Consider the following 18,489-nt stretch of genomic DNA (forward strand, 5'->3'; position numbering starts at 1 on the left):
CACTGTGTAGAACTACTGCAGAGGGGGAAGAAAGAAAAGCCAACTATAAAAACTGGAGAACATTCTTCTAAAAGGACATGAATAGAGATGATGAACAAATTGAAATGGAAATAAAAAGAGACAATAGAAAATGCACTAACTGCATTTTAAATATAGAATTTTATTTGCCTACCCTCGTAATTACTCAAATCTGTTTGGATTCTGGAGTGCAGTACGCTTCATATCTCTAATGAAGCCACCAACAGGAAGAGATTTTTAGATTGTTTGTGCAGCCTGATCCACATAAGCACTGTTTTTCGAGTGTAACAAACATTTGGTTGTAACTTACAAAAAAAAATCAAAACCTAAAGGCAGATTCTGATGGAAATGGGGTATTTTAAATGCACAGCACGAACACTGCTGCAAATAAAGTCAGTCACTGGCTCTGGGCAGCCTGGTCTGGTGCCTGCCTGGCAACCCTGCACATGGCAGGGGAGTTCAAACTAAATAATCATTATGGTCCTTTTCAACCCAGCCCATTCTATGACTCTGTGATTCAGAGTTCTCAGAACGTCCTAATAGATGTTGCTTTTTCATATCGTGTGGATGGAAAACAGGAATCCTTTCATTCCAGCAGTCCTGACAGTACTCAGCAGACGGGCTGCGTGTATAACATCATTCACTACATGTGGCAGGTTCCCAATCTGCATCACATTTTGTTCTGGGAACGTAAACAAGAGGTTTAGAAAAATACCAGCAGGAATCATTAACACCTTTGTTGAACAAGCTACCAATAGGGCTGCTCCCACCAAAAAAATCTGGTTTTACTCTTCACCAATATTCAATACAGCGAGAAGAGGCAATAAAAAAGGCAACGATCACATTTCATTTCTCTTCATTTAGGATTCACATCGGGAAAGTATTCAACAATGAGAAACAAGAGAAAGTGCTCAGGACCTCACAGAATCTGGCTTTCAATTAACAGTTGAAGACATACACATTTTTTCTCCCTCATCAGTTCATCTTGGTGTTTTCATTCTTTCCAAGTGAGGACTACAAGCAGTGCATTAAGTCTACAGGAAAAGACAGTGAAGCCCAGGCAGGAGGTGTGTGACCTGCCAAGGCCCCATAGCACAGCACAGAGCACAGTCTGCAGACCTTCTGCTGACCAGGACACAATGCCTATCACACCTATCTTTTCCACATGCTGTATAAAAACTGGCTTGCTGGCAAGAGGCTTCACAGATGGCATACACTTGAAAATGCACAGAATTATTTTGTATGCAAAATATAACTGTACAGCTTGCATATGACTAACACAGCTTTCCTCTGGAATAAATTAAAACATATCTGCCATATGGAAATTAACACTGTGCAAACGAAAACACCATCTCAACAGCACATGCCATCCACTTCAAAGCAATTAGATGTGGAAACTAAACCACAGTTAACGCCTTTGAGTTTCAGTGCCTGGTGAAGTCAGAGAAAATACTGTGCAAAGACTATTAGTTCTCCTTAAACATCCAGACCTCCATTAGATTCACTGTGTCTCCTTCTTTGTCCCTTACCAACAAAGAGTAAGCATACAATTTTTATCATTGCTAAGAAACCAGACTGTGTGCTCCTTACCTAAAACTTCCCTCACACCTTTGTGTTACAAAGAAACACACCTAAACCCTAGCTTCAATCACCACAGTCACATCTGCATGCAAGTCTTGTTTTTCTGAGCCCCAAATTACTTTCAGTGCACTCCCCCATTAGAAAAGCTTTCTTCAGATACGTGCACAAATTCACAGCAAAATACAGGAATTGAAATTGTTGTAAAACTGTTACAAGTAGCTTCACCCTGAGACCTATTTCAGCATTTTTCTTCCTTCTTTTAAGATAAATTTTAGAGGAGAGGTCAAAAGTTAAGGTAATTTATAAATATTACAAATGCATTTCCATTAGCTCTGAAAGGCTGTGGCTGCTCCTCAATGCTAAGCTTCGGAAGAATACTTCCCAAGGTCCTCCAAACACTGCAGCTCTCCAGGGATACCCCAGGGTGATGTTTTGACAGCTTTGAAGTTTGGTTTTATCACATGGTTTAGCTCCTAATGGATTACCTTGGTCTCCCGGATGGCATGTTTGTTCAACTTGCCTTCAACTCTGTTTTTATCCCTTTGTAAAGCAGGTATTAAAAGCAAGTCAATGCAAGCCAGAATGATGAGGGAGAGGGGGAACATTCTTCCAGGCTCCCCAAAAAGATTCCCACTGCTCTACCTGAATGACAGAGTGCAAGCTGCTTGGTTGTGCCATTTACTACACGTGTGCCTTAACATAATTTTCACTGTAAGGAGGAAAAATGGTGCAACTTAAAGGTGTGTTTTTCCTCCCAGATCTGCCGAGCAGTTCTCACTTCGGATATTTGGAAACATCCACCTCAGAGGGGCCTGGAGAGGGTGAGCATCAGGGTCAAAAACCCCATACGGCTCAGAGAAAAGAACCTTTCCTTTCAGCAGGAAAGAAGAATAAGGTCATTGATGTATTAATGAATCTTGTAAACTGTCTTAATGAAGTTCTAGTTTTCCTTGCCTTTTTTTTTTTTTTGGACCCAGTCACTCCATCGTACATGTAAATCTAATTTATTTGGAGTATATTAAATTTTCTTCTGCACTAGTTGCAGTAAGTAATAGTTAGAAGCTAAGCAAACAAAATTCCATTCTGGTACTAGCAGGGAAACAAAAGTGTATGTGCCAGCTCCCTTCAGTGCACTGTCAGCAAAACAAAAATATTGTTGCATTTGCCAGTCCAAAATATAATTATTTTAAATCTTTTCACATGTTTGAAAGTTCGTACGCATTTCCATGCCTCAGCAAAACAAATAGAGTCTGTCCAAGCGAGCACATACTGAACTCCAAGAAAACTAAATTCTACATAAAATGGAAGAGAGGAGAGGAAGACAATTCGTTTCAAAACAGTCTTGTGAAAACATTTAAACAATAAGAAAAAAAATAGATAAGCTGTGCTCTGATTTTTAACTTACCACAAGCGCAAAGTACACCATAAAGAAAAATGATAAACTACTTGTGTAGCCAAGAAAGCCTGTAAAATAACAGTAAAAATAAAAGAGAATTTATAAGGAAAGTGATCCTAATGTACAGCTAAAGCTTTACATTTTAGGCATGTTTTCTATTACAGTGCTTGGTATCTGGGGCTTAGGACTCAGAATAACAACATTCCAACTGCCTGTCACAGATCATTTATGCAGTTTTGTAGGGCAGAATTAGAACTGGCTTACCACTAATGGCATGCTGTAAGTAAATGCAGCTCTTTAATGTTCTGCTGTAAAGATTTTATTTTAGTATTGCAGACAAAATACTACTGCAACCCAAGTAATAGGTTAACTAGGCAGGGCTGGAAGGCAGAACACGGTACAACAACTTAAGCAGCCCCCACAATGGCCAGCCCCCTGCCAGTTTAAATAAATAAATAACCCATTAAGGTTTTTAAAGTCTTCAATTGTAATTGCTACTAAAGTAGAATAATATTTGCTTCTCTCCTTTAATTACTCACCGATTTTAGGAAGAAGCGCGAGGGGAAATACAATGCAGACCGAAGTAATGAGTAGCAGCAGTCTCCCATCAAGGTACCAGGACCTGTTGGAAAAGCTACATGTGACTGATCCACAATTCATGAGGCCTAAAGATATGTTCTACTTTAAAACTGCCAGCTTGGACAAAATAACCATTAAGATATGTAAAGCAGTAAATAATTTCAGCTGCACATGCTATTTACATGGGTTTGTATTCCCAGTGTCTGTACTGATATAAAATAGAGCTCCCAGACAGTGAGAAGCAGAGCACCAACCCATAATTAACCACCACTGTTGGTGATGCTCCATCTGCATGGATCGAGGCTCTGATGTGTGTACGGCTTCTTCTCAGCAGCTCAGTATGTGAACCCTGCCTCTACTTAAACCAGTGATGAGTGCAAGGGCATTCCATACCACGCTGATCTCCAGCAGAAATGCTTCTATCACAGAACCACAGGGGTTGGATGGGTCCTGCTGGGGATCACCAAGTCCAATCCCCACAGCGTTCCATGGATCTCAGATTGGGTTACGCTGAGTTGTGTATTTCCACAACTGGAAGAAGCAGCAACTCCCACTTCCACTTACTGCACAATCTCCTGTTCATCGTTCCTACATGCAAATGTATCATATCATAGAATCATATAACGGCCTGGGTTGAAAAGGACCACAATGATCATTGAGTTTCAACCCAGGGTCACCAACCAGCAGACCAGGCTGCCCAGAGCCACATCCAGCCTGGCCTTGAATGTCTCCAGGGATGGAGCATCCACAACTTCCTTGGGCAACCTGTTCCAGTGTGTCACCACCCTCTGAGAGTCCTCTGCTCCTCAATGTTTCCAGGTGTGAAGCAGGAAGTCAAGCAGCCCAGAAGCCAATCTATTGGCTGTTTAAGTTTTCTAAACACAGCAACTTTCCACCCAAGTTTTGCTATTCCTATCAGCACAGGTCAAATTTTAGAGAAAATATACAAGTTAATCAGCTTGCTGTTAATTTGAAGTAACGTTTGCTGTCGAGAGGTAACGTAACAAAGAACTGCACTGAGAGACTTTCTTGTCTTTAACATAGCACAGAATGATCCTTCATTCATTGCAACACCATCAAAGCACAAAAGAGATGGAAACTGCTATAGTGTTCATATAAAAACGTAGATGTAAAAAGCACCATGGAGGCATATGAAGTCTTGATGCCGTTAAAAAAATCTATTCAGTACCAATATCTCATCTCCTAAGCAGAGGGAAGCACAGATGTGTAAGCTGTTAAGAAACAGAAACATCTCGAGGGTGGCTCCCCGAACTTGGCACTGGCCATATCCTGTACTGATAAACATCTTGCACATCAGCCCCCGACTTTACTACCTATAAACACCCTGGCCTTTGACCTCCACGTTTATTTAGTCCAGGATATGGTTAGCACCTAATAAACAGGCAGCACCTGAAGTTATCATACAGAAAGCAGCAAACACCTGTGTTGAAGAAGAATTACCACAGACAGATATGAAGCAGCGTCATGCACTGTGGCCAGCCGGCTGCATCATTTAACATGAGAAATTACGTGTGATACAAACGAATGGAGAAATGTCAGTGCTGAGGGAATCCTGCCCATTTCCAAACCAAAGTAACACCACCATACACACCACTGCAGCTCAGCAGGCCCAAGGAAGAAAGTGCTTTGGTTACTGTACGGTAAATGAAAAAAACACGGGGGGGAGAATGAGGGAATAAATTGAGCAGAACTGCAGTGAGGTGATGTGAAGGAGAATAAATAAGTTTGTAAAGTGTTTACTTTTAGAATATCCTTGATTAAAATAATTTAAAATAACAAAGCAGACCAACAGAAAGCAGAGGACCATCTATTGGTTGTCAAAAAACGCAGCCGTTTTCTCCCAGAAAGCTGCTGTAGAAATACACTTATTTTCCACAGGCAGAATAAATGTTTCTATATTTCCTTTAAAATCAGTTAATCCACAGATATAATCCCATATGATAAAAACATTCCAAGTATGAAATGTGGAATATAAATCCTTGCCTCTACTGAAAATGCTTTGGCATGCAGATGTTCCTCCTCCATCCCTCCCCCACTTTTAACTGAAAGCAGACATTTATAAATTGCTTTAATTTCATTCCTGAATGCAACAGGACAAGGGATTCATATGTTCTACATTAGAATCTGACTCTCAGTCCATATCAATTATGTAACACACAAGCAAGACAACTTAATTGCATCAATCACATCCTCCTGACAGGGTCATTAAATGTTAACAGAGGGCTCACAAATTACAACTTTTTAACACAATCCTCATTGGAAGCTATGTTCATGTCATCAAAACTACGTGGAATTCTTCTTATGCAGACAGACAGAAACATCTCAACTTGCAATTAACGAGTGTTTATATTGCATGTTTTTGTTTTCTACCAAAGACACGGCGATATATTAAACACTGGCTCTGATCCTTTCCAATGCACACACACCTGCTTACCTTTAGCTGCAAAAATAATCCAATTTGCAAAATGACTTTCCTGTGAGCACGCCTTGGGTTGGAATATGCATAGAAATATCTCACAGACGGTTTAACTGACACATCTGACAACTTCTAACTGCAGTTAAGGATAAATCCTGCACCCACATGGCAGCGTATCAGATGCCACAGGGGCTGAACAAAAACAGAGCAGTTGTGCAGCCACATCTGGAAACAAGAGGCCCAGTTAAAAGATTTTAATCAAATGAGGCAATATTTATGCCCTCTGCATACACAAGTTGCTACTTGCTCCTGATAACTGATTGCCTATTTGTCTTGAAAAATTCCCTGCAATTTACATTCTGTTACTCGAAAGCTACTCCAGCGTTATGGTAAGAAATGTACTGCAGCAAAAGATTATGATCCACCATGGCAATATATATGAAATGCAGCAGTGAGCATGCACAGGCCAGCTGTGTCCACAAAGCTGGAATACTGACTGACTGCTGTATCTCAAGTACCTGCTAGGGCAAAGCATAGAGGAGTCAAACTGTGTCAAACGAACACCACTCAGCAGAAGAGCTCTCAGCAGCCAGGCAAGGCTCTAGCTGAAAATGAATGCGCCACCTGAGCTGCAGCTGGTATTGCAACGGACAATTTCAGCTCTTTCCAAAGGCAAAACTGAACTTCATTCCCAAAGTGCAACTCCTGCTAAGGAAAAAAGTATGGGTTGCAGTCATGCTGACAGCGCAGAGAGAATTACTGTGGCTCAGACCATTTGTAGTAACTGGCTGAGCCTCTGTAACCTGTCTGCTTGCTCACTAGCTGAAGATCTGCACAAGGACCTTTGATAAAGAGCATTACCAAATTGGTAGCTTAATACATCTGTTGTTTTTACTGCCTTCTTTAGACAGAACAATCCTTCATATGTACGTACATACGCATGCATGCAGCACTTACAGATTCTACCTATTAGAAGTGCTCATAAGCTGCCTAAACCTGTGTCTTTGTTGGGAAAAGTCCATTTGCATAAACAGAGCTTCCATGGAATTAAAAAAAAGCAACAACATAAGCGATGTTACATGCAAACGATGGCAGTGAACAGACTGGAGCAGATACAGCAGCAGATTCAACAGCATTCTGTATGGGACAGGAGAGCTGAAAGCACCATTTTGAAGGAGAGGGTAATAAAGCCCAAATGAAAAGCTGATGACTATCACAGCTGGAAAAGTTGCATTAACAGAGCAAAAATGACATGCGCATAAAACGTAATCATTTATTGAAGGCCCTTACTAAATATACATTATTGTGAGGGCAAAAGGAGGGAAGGAGGACAGAAGGTGAGGTTAGCACCACACCATTTCTCAAAGCACGCTATAAAATTGAAGAAAACATAAAGAAAAAATATGACTTGAACTCAAGTGCCTTTTTAAAAACCAACTTCAACTTAAAAAGTATAGCAGAAGCATCACACAGCCTTTAGAAAAGTACACTGTTTTCAATCCAGTTTGAGCTCAAAACATGTAAAAAAATCAGCTAGGAAAAACTGCAGTAACAGTGTGAGATACACCATCAGGAATGACAGCAGCACTGCAACAACCTGAATGAGAGATTTCAGCACTGGAGCTGCAGCGTTTGCCCTAGGGCAGGCACAGATTCCTTGTGACAGCTCTAATAGGAATCTGAGGGACACACATTACATACAACTTTATAGCCCAGTTGTGAAGAATAATTTCTTTACTGGCAGCCAAGTTATGGAATTATAAACCAAGCCTGGAAACCTGGCCTTTTTCCCAAGACAAGTCCAATTACTGGAGCAAGACAACAAAATATTTAAATTTAAATGTCTGCCAGATTTCGTACTGTGGTCTTGAAATATTTTAAGTGATAACATGACAGCAGTTTAAATGTTTCTCCTCCTCTCCCTCCCGTCCCTTCCTGCTTCCCCTTTCAAAGTTTTACAGAAGATTTCTTTGAATGGAGTTTTGCCACCGACTTTAAGGTCGTCTGATGGGAAAGAATCACGCACTGTGTGCGCTGCAGAAGGTTTACAGATGCCAAATACATTTCATATTCCAAGAATGCCTGTAAATAAGTAATTTTTTTAGCATGTGAGATCAGAGGGAAATGTCAGTACCCATCTCCTCCAGCAGTTCTGAGCTCCTTCTTCTCCAAGATAAACTCACAATGCTTGCAGAATTTTTACTTACCCGCTCCCGTCTCCACTTAAGAACCCTGCAACAGCACCAGGAAGCTCAGACTTCACAATTAACAGATAAGATGACATAGCTGCAAACAGAAGCAGAACAGATTTAACAGAGGAACAGCAGTACCGTAACAACCGGCGTAGTTATGACTGGGACATCTCAGCTATATATTAGACACCGTGGCACCACAGTCAACATTTATTTTCTCGTATGCTTCCTTTAAAAATAGCTGCAAATCCCCAAGTACCGTGCTGATGCTAGCTAATGCTTCCAGAGAGGCTGTTATGACGTGAGCCTTGAAGCAAGGAAAACATCATCCAAAGGGCTAACAAAACAATACTGAGCAGCAGGCTGACCCTTTACCTGGCAACACGGGTCTGCACAGGCTGGGGCTGCAGCACTTCTTCCCAGCTCGGTAGTAGACGTTGTTGATGAGGATGAGAGTAACTGATGAGATTTGCTTCTATCAATACAACAGATCTTTTTTAAATACTCTGCATTTGTTGCTGTTCAATTGCTGTTGCACTACATAAATGCACTGCAAATCTAAACACAAGAAAGGGCCTTGAAAAGCTCTTTATAAACTGCATGTCTATATTTACAAGAACTACAAATCTGAAGAGAAGCTGTTAGTTACTCCTGTGGGAGTGATGATTTGGAATAGAGCATTTATATTTGTATTCATCGGAAAGCAACGATGCATACAAATAAATCCAAGCACTACTTCATGGTGCCATTTTTCTGCTTTACTCAATGAAATGATCAAAGGCATAAATAAACAGAAAAAAAAAAGGCATAAATAAAGAAGAGTTCTTGCATTTTTTATCACAACTTCTATTACCCTAAAACCTTCACATATTGCTGCTGTCAGTTTTTGCTTTCACGCAAACAGCAAACGTTTGTACAACCCAGAAACCAGAAGAGAATTACTCACAACATCAGGCGTTACAAAGAGCTCCAGCAAATATCACAGCCTGCTGGGAGCTCACTGCCATCTGTCCAAGTGATGTCACCACTGCGCCTGCAAACGCCTTCAGTCGTATACAGAGCTTGATGAAAATTCATCTGTTGCATTCAAACCTTACTGTCCTGTGTTTGCTAGTTTAGAAGACTGTGCTTCCTCTTCTAATGCTCTACAGCAATAATATTTGTTTTTAAGATGTATGACAGCACATTTCCGTATGCTGAGTTAAGAGTGGATGCTTTGAACCCTGGAAAACGTGTGGGCTCTGACACTGCTGTACTGGAGCAGCCAACGTTAAATCTGAAGAAAGGGAATGTGGTCTCCATAAAGAAAGCAAATTGCATTAATGCAAAGTGACATCTACCTACCGCAAGGTTAAATTAAAAACAGTTGGTGGGTCACTAAATAAGGAAATATTCACTTCTTTGTAATTAAAAGCCCTGATTTTTCTAGGATTTGAGTCTATTTCCCCATTGATGTGTAGCTGTTGTTTACGCCTGGCAAGGTGTGTTATCTATTGCCCCATTTTACTCTCCTATCTGCACCCTGGAGAACACAGACCCCATCCCAACGGTCTTTACAGCACATGCATTTCTAAATCACCAGAATTTGTAAGAAAATTAACACCACTGCCCACACTAACCTGGGGGTGGGTGTGTGTTTCAGCCTAAGCAAAGAGAGATGGTCAAAAAAATCAGGGGGTGAAAAAAGAAAACTTCCTCTAAAGTATAATGAAATTTATTTATCCATTAGCCTCCTTTCTTGTATTGCACAATGCCTTGTACACAAGCAATTTCGAATTTTGATATATTTATACACTTCAGAAAGGTTTAAAAATTAGTTCTTGTGCAGCTCAGCTGCAGAAAGCTTCAATTTCCAGATCAGATTTCCTCCTACCATGCAATCTGTCACTCTTCCCTCACATTCCTATTAGCCTCTGGCTAATCATTTGATCACTTATCCTTTGTTGTGCACTCACTCTTTGTTTTTTAAAGAGGAGTCCAATTTCACTGGATTCCACTCCGGAGTGGGGAACCAATCGTGCACCACGAATCTTGCACATGCTGAACATTTGTCTCCATCTCTCTTCCTTTCTTTGTGCATACGAGAAACAACCTCATGGGGGAGGACTTTTTGCCAGTTTATCTCCTCCTGTTTGTTCTATAAGATGGAGAAAATAAATAACAATTTCATTTACATCCTGCTGCTCAGATACGACATGAATCTCTTAAATAAACCTGAGCAGGACACCCTCACTGAATACTATTTAACAAAGCAAGTCCTGCTTGCTTTGTAGTTTACAAATGTAGCTGTAGTGCAGCTCATGCTTCTCTGGAGCAACTTGAAGTTTTACCCACCATGACAGAAGTAAAAGGTAGGGACCACCGTATCACATTCTACAAAGTATGAATAAATGAATAGATGAGACATTCCCAATTACACGCTCCACTACAAAGTGAGTGCAGAACACTGTTTGTCAAAGCTGAAGTTATTTCAGGTAGAAACAAAGCACATGTAGTGGCTGAGGAAGAGTTGCTCATCTTTTGATCCAAACGTGACCCTTTACTTAACTTTCCCAATGCCCACAGTGAAAAGCAATGCCAAGCAATACTGGAAAATCTGAACATCAGCCACCCTTGGCAGGGGGATGTAAAGCAGAAGGAAGAGATCCCAGAGTCACACGGCCACAAGTGAGCACCACAAGAAGCATACCTTGGGCTCTGGTTTATCCCACTTTGGAAATACCGGCATCCTGTCACTTGCAAGACAAGGGTAATGTTTTAAAGGTTAACTTCTAAGGCACTTTTTATCATATAAAAAGCCTCGTAGGCCTACATTAGTCCTTAGGATTCAGGTATTCAAATCTATCAGCAGTAACATTCCCTTCAGCTTGCCCCCCTTTCACACACATGGTACAAGAGCAGAACTTACTACTCCAGCGTCCCATTTCATCCCCTAAATTCAAAGCCAGCAGTCTGCTTTCCTCATATCACCTCTCTGCAGAACGAGCCATCTGTCTGAGCACTGGGTGAGGAAGGCTTCCTGCAAAACGAGGGGCGTTCAGTGCTGTAACCTGAGGCTTTGGCAGCACGCAGGTGCTGATACCCATCACTGGAGCAACCTCAATGTGGTCGCTTCTTTGTTTTTAGCTACTGACATTGCAGCACCAATGCTACCTTACAATAACTTTCAATATGCTCCAAGAGCTATTTGATGGAAACTAAGTGAGTCTGAAATTCTGCATTCAGGAAAATCGATATTCAGATACTAAAACAGCATTCAGCAGGAATCAAAATTACATTACTACTTTGTCATTCAATAGACTTAGCGCTGCCTTGGAAGCAGCAAGAAATTACATTCTTAAAATACTTACAAATACGACTATGTCACATTCTGAAACTTGGCATCGGCTCTTTGATGAAAAAAAGGACATCTCACACCATGAAGCACTGAGCAAAAATGGAACCAGGCTGCAATCCCCCCGTGCAGGAGAGGCAGGCTGGGAAAATGGGCACAGTTCACACAACTGCATTGGCTCTGCAGCTTCTCCTGAAAAAGAGCTATGCTGGTTTGGGAACCAGGGACAAGCAGAGCAATCCTGGTTCTCATCTAGGTAAGACAGAGAGATTCCTTGCAAGAGATAACTGAGATAAATAAAGATGCTTGCAACTCCAGTGCTCTGAAGAGTTCCATAAGATCCTTGTTTTTCCCAAAATACTGAAAAGATCAGAGGCTGAAAGACAGAAGTAACAAAATAAACCCTATCAATCACAGCACACTCGAGCCAAAGCGGGCTGCATCTTACGTCCCTCTTATTTTATAGGGAACACACAGGCAGCACATTTCTCTTGCTAAGCTGTCATTAGTTTAATTGTTTGTGTACGCTTATGCTAATGGAACTGCAGTGTTTTCCACACAGCTATTCATGTTCCAAAGCACAGCTGCAGGTGAGGAGTTCTGCTGTTTTGTTTTTAAAGCAGGGTGAGCATTCCCTGCAGCACCAAACCTTCCCAACAACCACTAACTGCAATGGGAAACCAGCACAGGAGCACACAAACCTGCCCTTAATTAAGGCAGCTCTGCGCTGGAAATCCTCACTGAGAAACAATGAAGGTAATTAGGCTGTCAGGTCGAAAGCAAACTGCGCTGTGAAAACAAACATTTGAGTTTGCTTGAAAACAGAATGAGACTTTCCATCCTTAATGGCAGCTCGGTCATTCCTGAAGGTATCAGCAATACAGTTCTCAGCACATGACAAGGTGTGCTTCCTTCTTCCACGATTCGCACTGTTTATTTATTTCCAAAGCTTGTAGAGCATTGGACTCCAGTTAGAAAAATGAGGGTTTCCATCTTCCCTCTCATTTTTCTCACAGTATTTACTACATTGAAGACAAATTTTGTTCAATACGTTTAAAATTTAGAATTGAGGAACCCTGAGTGAAAAATAAAGAACCGCAAGAGAAACGCTCTATTCACTTGGTAAAACAAGCTCCATTTTTTTGCTTTGTTGTTAGACGTGTAGAGTTCTGTAACCGGTTCGTGTATTCTCCACACAGGGAAAAAGGGGGAAGAAAGAAGAGGGGAAAGGCGGGAAAAGGCGGCCCCGGGGCAGCAGCGCGGGGCGGCCAGCAGGTGGCGCTGTCGGAGCGGCCCTCAGCCGCCGCCGCTGCCCCCAGGGCGGCCCGCAGCCCCGCGCGGTGCCCGGCAGCTGTTCGGAGCTGAGCAGCTCCGGATAGCGAAGCTCGATATTCGCGACGGGTCCCTTCCAGCCTGGGATGTTCTGCGGATCTACAACCCTCCGCACGGCAAGAGACGGGCGTCTGGGGGACCGCTCCACTTACGGACCCGGAGATGGGTTGGAAGGGACTGTAAGATCACCTCACTCTGCATTTGGACGACAGCTTTCCTGAAGCTCTACGAAACCAACCCGGACTTTTTGCCTTGTGGCCTCTCCAAGTAGAAAAATCAGCTCCGCCGTCTGTAGGCGTGGGCAATTAGGATGTCAAATGCAAATGTGCAATTCGGGCTCTCTTTCTAAACGAGCGAAGATGACAGCTTAGGAAGCCTACCTGTATTTAAATGCTTGCTAAAAGCTTTCCCTGCCACAGCTGAATGTAAATCACTTCCGAGCACCAATTATTTTTAGATGTGATCAAACCGACTTTAAAAACGCTGGGAGTGACAATAAGGCCGGTGCAGTCGCTTATTTTAATCACAAATCATTACTCATTATCTGCTGCTCCCCAATCACCTTTGAAATGAGATCCCGCATGATGCAACGTACCCAGGTCTGCTGATGGAGGAGGTAGCAGCAAACAGCGTTTATTCTTAGCCTTATTCTGGAATTAAAGATGTTGACAGAGCCTGGACAGAGCCTGTGCCCACCAGGCACAGCGCTACCTTCAAACAGCCATAAAACAAAAGGAGGGGAACACCTCATGGCACAAAGGTAAAAGGGCAGAGCTGAAGTTTTATCCTTCATTGCTCAGTGAGAGATGGAGAAAGCCCTAATCCCTAACCCGGACTGCGTCAAAGCACAGGAGGCACTTTTTGAAGAGTGAAACAGTACAGAAATCCGAATGCTCCTCACACCGCCAGCACAGTACATATCCCGCGTGAAGGAAGGTGCCACAGCTGTGTGTGGAAACACACAGTCCCACAAGCACGTTTCCTCACAGCCTGTGGCACGGCTTGGTTTTACCTACTTCAGCTAGCTCAGAAAACAAAAGCCAGCTTGCTTTCTTTCAGCATTTGAAATCGAGTTTCTTGAAATCTTTGCAAGCAAGAGCTGAGGATCCACAAAACGCTGCTATGCTCTGACATGAAAAACACTGCCGCTGGAAACAGAAGCATCGACAGAGTTCTGAACGCTTCCATCAAAATGAGGGCGCTCAAATGCAACCAAAAGAGACGTTCCTACCTGCAGAATCCTCCCCCTTAACCAGCTGGGCAGAAAAGCAGTGCTTGGCAAAGCAGGCCCCACTTGCTGGCAGAGAGACCCACTGCAAAGGACAGAAGGAGCACTCTGCTCATATCCAGTGTGGGCCTCTGGAGTTACCAACGTGAACTGTATTAAAAATGACACAAAGAAAGTTATGAACTGCTAGGAGGAAGAAATGAGAGCCTTATTTCCTTTGACCACAGAGCCCTGTGCGCGATCCCAGATCTCCAGAACCTGCACTGCATACCCCCCCTACCCAGTACTAGTTATTAAGAGGTCCACTTGAACGGGAAAGGAAATTAAAACATTTGTTCACTGCTACAGAACATCCTCTACAACCCATGTGAATAAATAATCCTCGATCTCACAATTAAAATGTTCGCTCCTGTCTGAAGTTAATGCGAGGGGTTTTAACAGCTGCTTAAGTCAAGCAGTTTTTATTACTGGAGCTTCCAGTGTAACAGGGGATTCTGATGTTATCACACAAGCAGTTACTTGGTCTAGCACAAGTGAGGCCGCATCGTAGTGACAGCAGAGATCACTGAATTGTCTGGACTTGACAGACGATAACTAAAGGAAAGAAGAACAAAACTGGAATGCTGTTTCCTCCTGGCACTGCAGGCAAACATTGTGTCTTGAGGGCGTAGGAGGGAATGGGAAGGAGGGAACCTTCACACCATTTCCTCATCTAAATGAAAGAATCCGAAACATCCAAAGGAAACAGCCAAAGAAAATAAAAATAGTTCTGTTAAACACTGCTGGCTTTTGGATGATTTACTTCTAAGGACTCTGCTACTCCATAACTCCAGTATGTAAACATACCTGAACAGAGATGAAGTGCCTAGGTGATTATTTTAACGCAAAGACAGCTTGTGTTATTTTATTGCTACGCACTAAGGAAAACAGAAGATACTGAAAGTCTTGAAATCCAAGGTATTGAACTAACAAGGAAAAAGAAATACCACAACAAAGCACATTTGGAATGTCACAGCTAAGCATTGCTTTGTTACGTGTATCACTAAAACGCATCAGCAAGTTCCAAAGGAAAAAAAAAACAACACAAAAACACACAATGTGAAAAAAAAATACAGCTTCCAAGATACCAATGTCCAAAGACCAGGGAGGAGATGATAGTTCTGCAGCCCCCTCCAGCCAGCAGTGCCAACTGATGGACGTGCTCCACACCATGGGATGCAGAGCAGGCATTACGATCCGCCCCCCAGGAAGCACCCACCCACCCCACGGCCACAGCACTTCAGCTCTGTGTGATCACACAGACCTTACATCTTTTTAATCACAACCTTAAGAACGCTTTCATTTCATTACTGCCTTCGGCATTTGTGGAGTTTTGTGGACTGTGGAGATTATACCCCCACTCAGTTAAAAATCGAGCGTAAGAAGTTTCTTACCTCCTATATTCTGGATAATTATTGTAGTTGCAACAAGGACCTATAAAAAAAAAATTGATTTCTTTAGAAAGGGTAAGGATAACTGGAGTCGTATGCCTGTAACGGCCATAAAACACATACGTATAATCTCGAACAGACCAGATGCAAAAGCAGCAACCAGTAGTGAAAGGAAAGGCATCTTCTGCTTCACCAAGAGTTCAACACATGGAAACCAACCTCAAATGAGTACAAAAGCAAAGCAATCCCTGAAGAAAAATGCGTTTTCATTGTGAGATGGCAAAACAAGAGTAGCTAAAGGGCAAAGCTTTGTTTTGCAGAGCAGGTTTAAAATCACGGAGAACCTAAGTGCTTTCCAATCGATGCCAGGCAGGTCGAAAAGGAAATCATCCTTTGCCTCTGAAAAGGCACTCAGACAGCAGAGATGATCTCCACAACCTATTCCTCACTGCATATAACTATGATTCTATGAATATTAACAGTCACAAATGGCGTTCTTTTAAGCCTATAAACTAGACAGACATTTCTTTTTGTGCTTGCTATTATTCATATAGGACCAATACAGAATATAGAGACAATCATAGGGCAATAAAAATACTTGACTGGATCTGAACAGTTGTTAACTCCCAATTGACAAAATCCTGGCAGTCGTGTGTGAAGTTTTCCCACTGTTTTAATTTCAGCTCAGATCTAAAACAGTGCCCTCATCTACAATAACACAGTCCTTCGTGCCGTACAGTATTACGTGGTAGCACCTTTCTACTACCAGAAATCAGCCTGGAAAATACATTGACAAAAAAAATAAAGTCAAGCCACAATTATGGAAGAAAACCAAATTTCTATTTTCCAGTAAGTTCTGAAAGCAGAGTTGCCATTTTTCCCAATTGATCAGTTACAAAAGCATACCAGATTTGTCACAAGCTGAACGTCAGCGTGTTGTCGTTTGACACAGATGGAAAGAAACGCTCCGTGCCTTTGGAAAGGGAGAGTCAGCAAGCTTCCATCTGCAGATCCACAGTCTCACGAATCACACTACTGATTTCATGTTGAAAACACTGCATGGGTGAAGAGCTGCTCTACTTGAGGAGCAGTTGCCAGCAGTTCGCTATCAGCCCAGGGTGCCAGTTCAAGCACCGTCCTACAGTGCTCTGACTACCAGTAGCGGATGGCTTGGATGAGGGAAGAATAAGCACATCTTAACATACAAAGAAACAAAAAGAAGCAAAAACTGTGCCTGACCAAGCTGAGAGAAGTTCAGGGGCAGCACTGGAATTCAGAATGACTGTGATAAACGAGGAGAGTCTAAAAATCAATAGTGCCAGTTAAAAGCAATGCATTCAGGAAGCAGAGATCAAATGTAGGGCTTACAGTTATTAGACTGCAAATGGAGAAAAGAGCCTGAGATAAAACAATTAGTGGCAGCCACAGCAATGGCAAACCTTGTTTATCCCTGGCAAGTTCTCAGCCAGCGTCCTGCATTCCACTGTTTCATCAAGACGTACCAACATCACAGATACTTCCACAGAGAGAGGTCAGTGCTGCAGAAAAACATGGGTTCCTCCAGGAAGGCTTGGTGACCTCTGGCTTACTGCTTAATCCAAACAGCTTCCCAACCCAGCTACATCCCAGCTACTGACTGCTCTCCACGCACACCGAAAACTGATGATTTTTAGCAGAAGCGACTTAAAACAGAAAACTACAGAACAGTTACATTTGGGGAGAATAATAAAAAAATCACCACAGGAAAGCTGTGATACCTCCTTCCTTGGATAACACTGAATATCCACCAAATAACAAATCAGACAGCTGCCACGAATTGCTTCCCTGTGTTTATCCCTGCGCTGCAGAGAAGGGGGGAGGGAGGGAAATCGGTCACATTTTAGTATCTCCTTAAGCCCTGTGTTCCTATGACTGCTGCACCTCATGGCTTGTGGTTAACGTACACACAGCCCCTCTCGTGAAAATAAGATAAATCTTGATATTAGCAAGGTATGAAATCATCTGTTGAGGGTGATCACATCTTAACTCTGCTCAGTAGATATAGATCTCACGCACCACACTCATTATCTGCTCATTAATGCTAATGGCAGCTTACACCTAATAGCCCAGTTTTAATTCTCACATGAAAATAGAAGTGAGACTCCAGTCTGTGAAGCAGAACTCATTTAAAGAGTTGGGTTTTTTCAGAGAGCTCCTGAAATTGCAGTTGTGTGGTCAAACCTGCTTTCAGAATCACTTAAATGGAACAGAGCGTAGTAGTCACAGTATAAGTGCACAGTATTTACCATTAGCATTTCGTGTTACTGGACAACGCTGTCCATCAAGAAAAACAGATTCAATTCCCATTACTAAAATGGCACGATTTAAATGCTGAGTATGCTTAGACCAAAAAAATCAACATGCATGAAACACTTCTGTTTGTTTATACTGTAGAAACTGCACAAAAGGCAAACACCATCGAGCTCTGTGAGAACATCCAACGGCAGCAGTAAATCACCCAGGTGTCTCTTAACAGCTCACAGCGACGGTGCAATGGGACTGAGAGCAAGCTGTAATGGATGGCTGAGCTGACCTGAGTGCAAAGCCAGCGAGCAGACACTGGGAAATACAATCATAAGAGGAACGTGCGGGCAGGAAAGGAGCACAAAACCTCGCATGTAAGAAGTGTGTGTTACACAGCTAGCTGACCTTCGCGCTTCCGCAGCACAACACACTGGCTGAAAGGGAAGAAGAAGTTGGCTTTGGGAACTAAAGGATTATTATTTTATTATTTTTACAATATCAGAACTTTACCAATTCCACACATTGCATCCATATATCCTTACTGTGCAATTAAGAGCTGTACATCGGAAGGAGGAGAGCAAGAAAAGAAACACACAGGCACCGACAAACACTTGCCTTTCCAGCTGATCCAAACGCAAACAGGCCAAGGTCCTCATAGGAAGTGACAGCTGTTGGTAAG

The 18,489-nt window shown here is 42.3% G+C and overlaps 1 protein-coding gene across 3 annotated transcripts in view; it reads right to left on the minus strand.

Moving 5' to 3' along the window:
* The window catches only part of SLC38A6 (solute carrier family 38 member 6), a 39,400-nt gene that overhangs the window by 16,411 nt on the left and 4,500 nt on the right, over positions 1–18,489 (minus strand). For all 3 annotated transcript variants that reach the window (XR_005860341.2, XR_005860340.2, XM_421418.6), the window contains exons 4-8: positions 18,426–18,478; positions 15,531–15,570; positions 8,219–8,297; positions 3,535–3,617; positions 3,005–3,063 (exon numbers count right to left, since the gene is read on the minus strand). Coding sequence is in view for 1 of the 3 variants with exons in the window: in XM_421418.6 (XP_421418.1) it covers positions 3,005–3,063; positions 3,535–3,617; positions 8,219–8,297; positions 15,531–15,570; positions 18,426–18,478 (314 nt within the window). In the remaining 2 variants the exon portion in view is untranslated. The remainder of the gene's footprint in view (positions 1–3,004; positions 3,064–3,534; positions 3,618–8,218; positions 8,298–15,530; positions 15,571–18,425; positions 18,479–18,489) is intronic.

The sequence above is a fragment of the Gallus gallus genome, chromosome 5 (assembly GCF_016699485.2).
Source record: "Gallus gallus isolate bGalGal1 chromosome 5, bGalGal1.mat.broiler.GRCg7b, whole genome shotgun sequence".
NCBI lineage: Eukaryota > Metazoa > Chordata > Aves > Galliformes > Phasianidae > Gallus > Gallus gallus.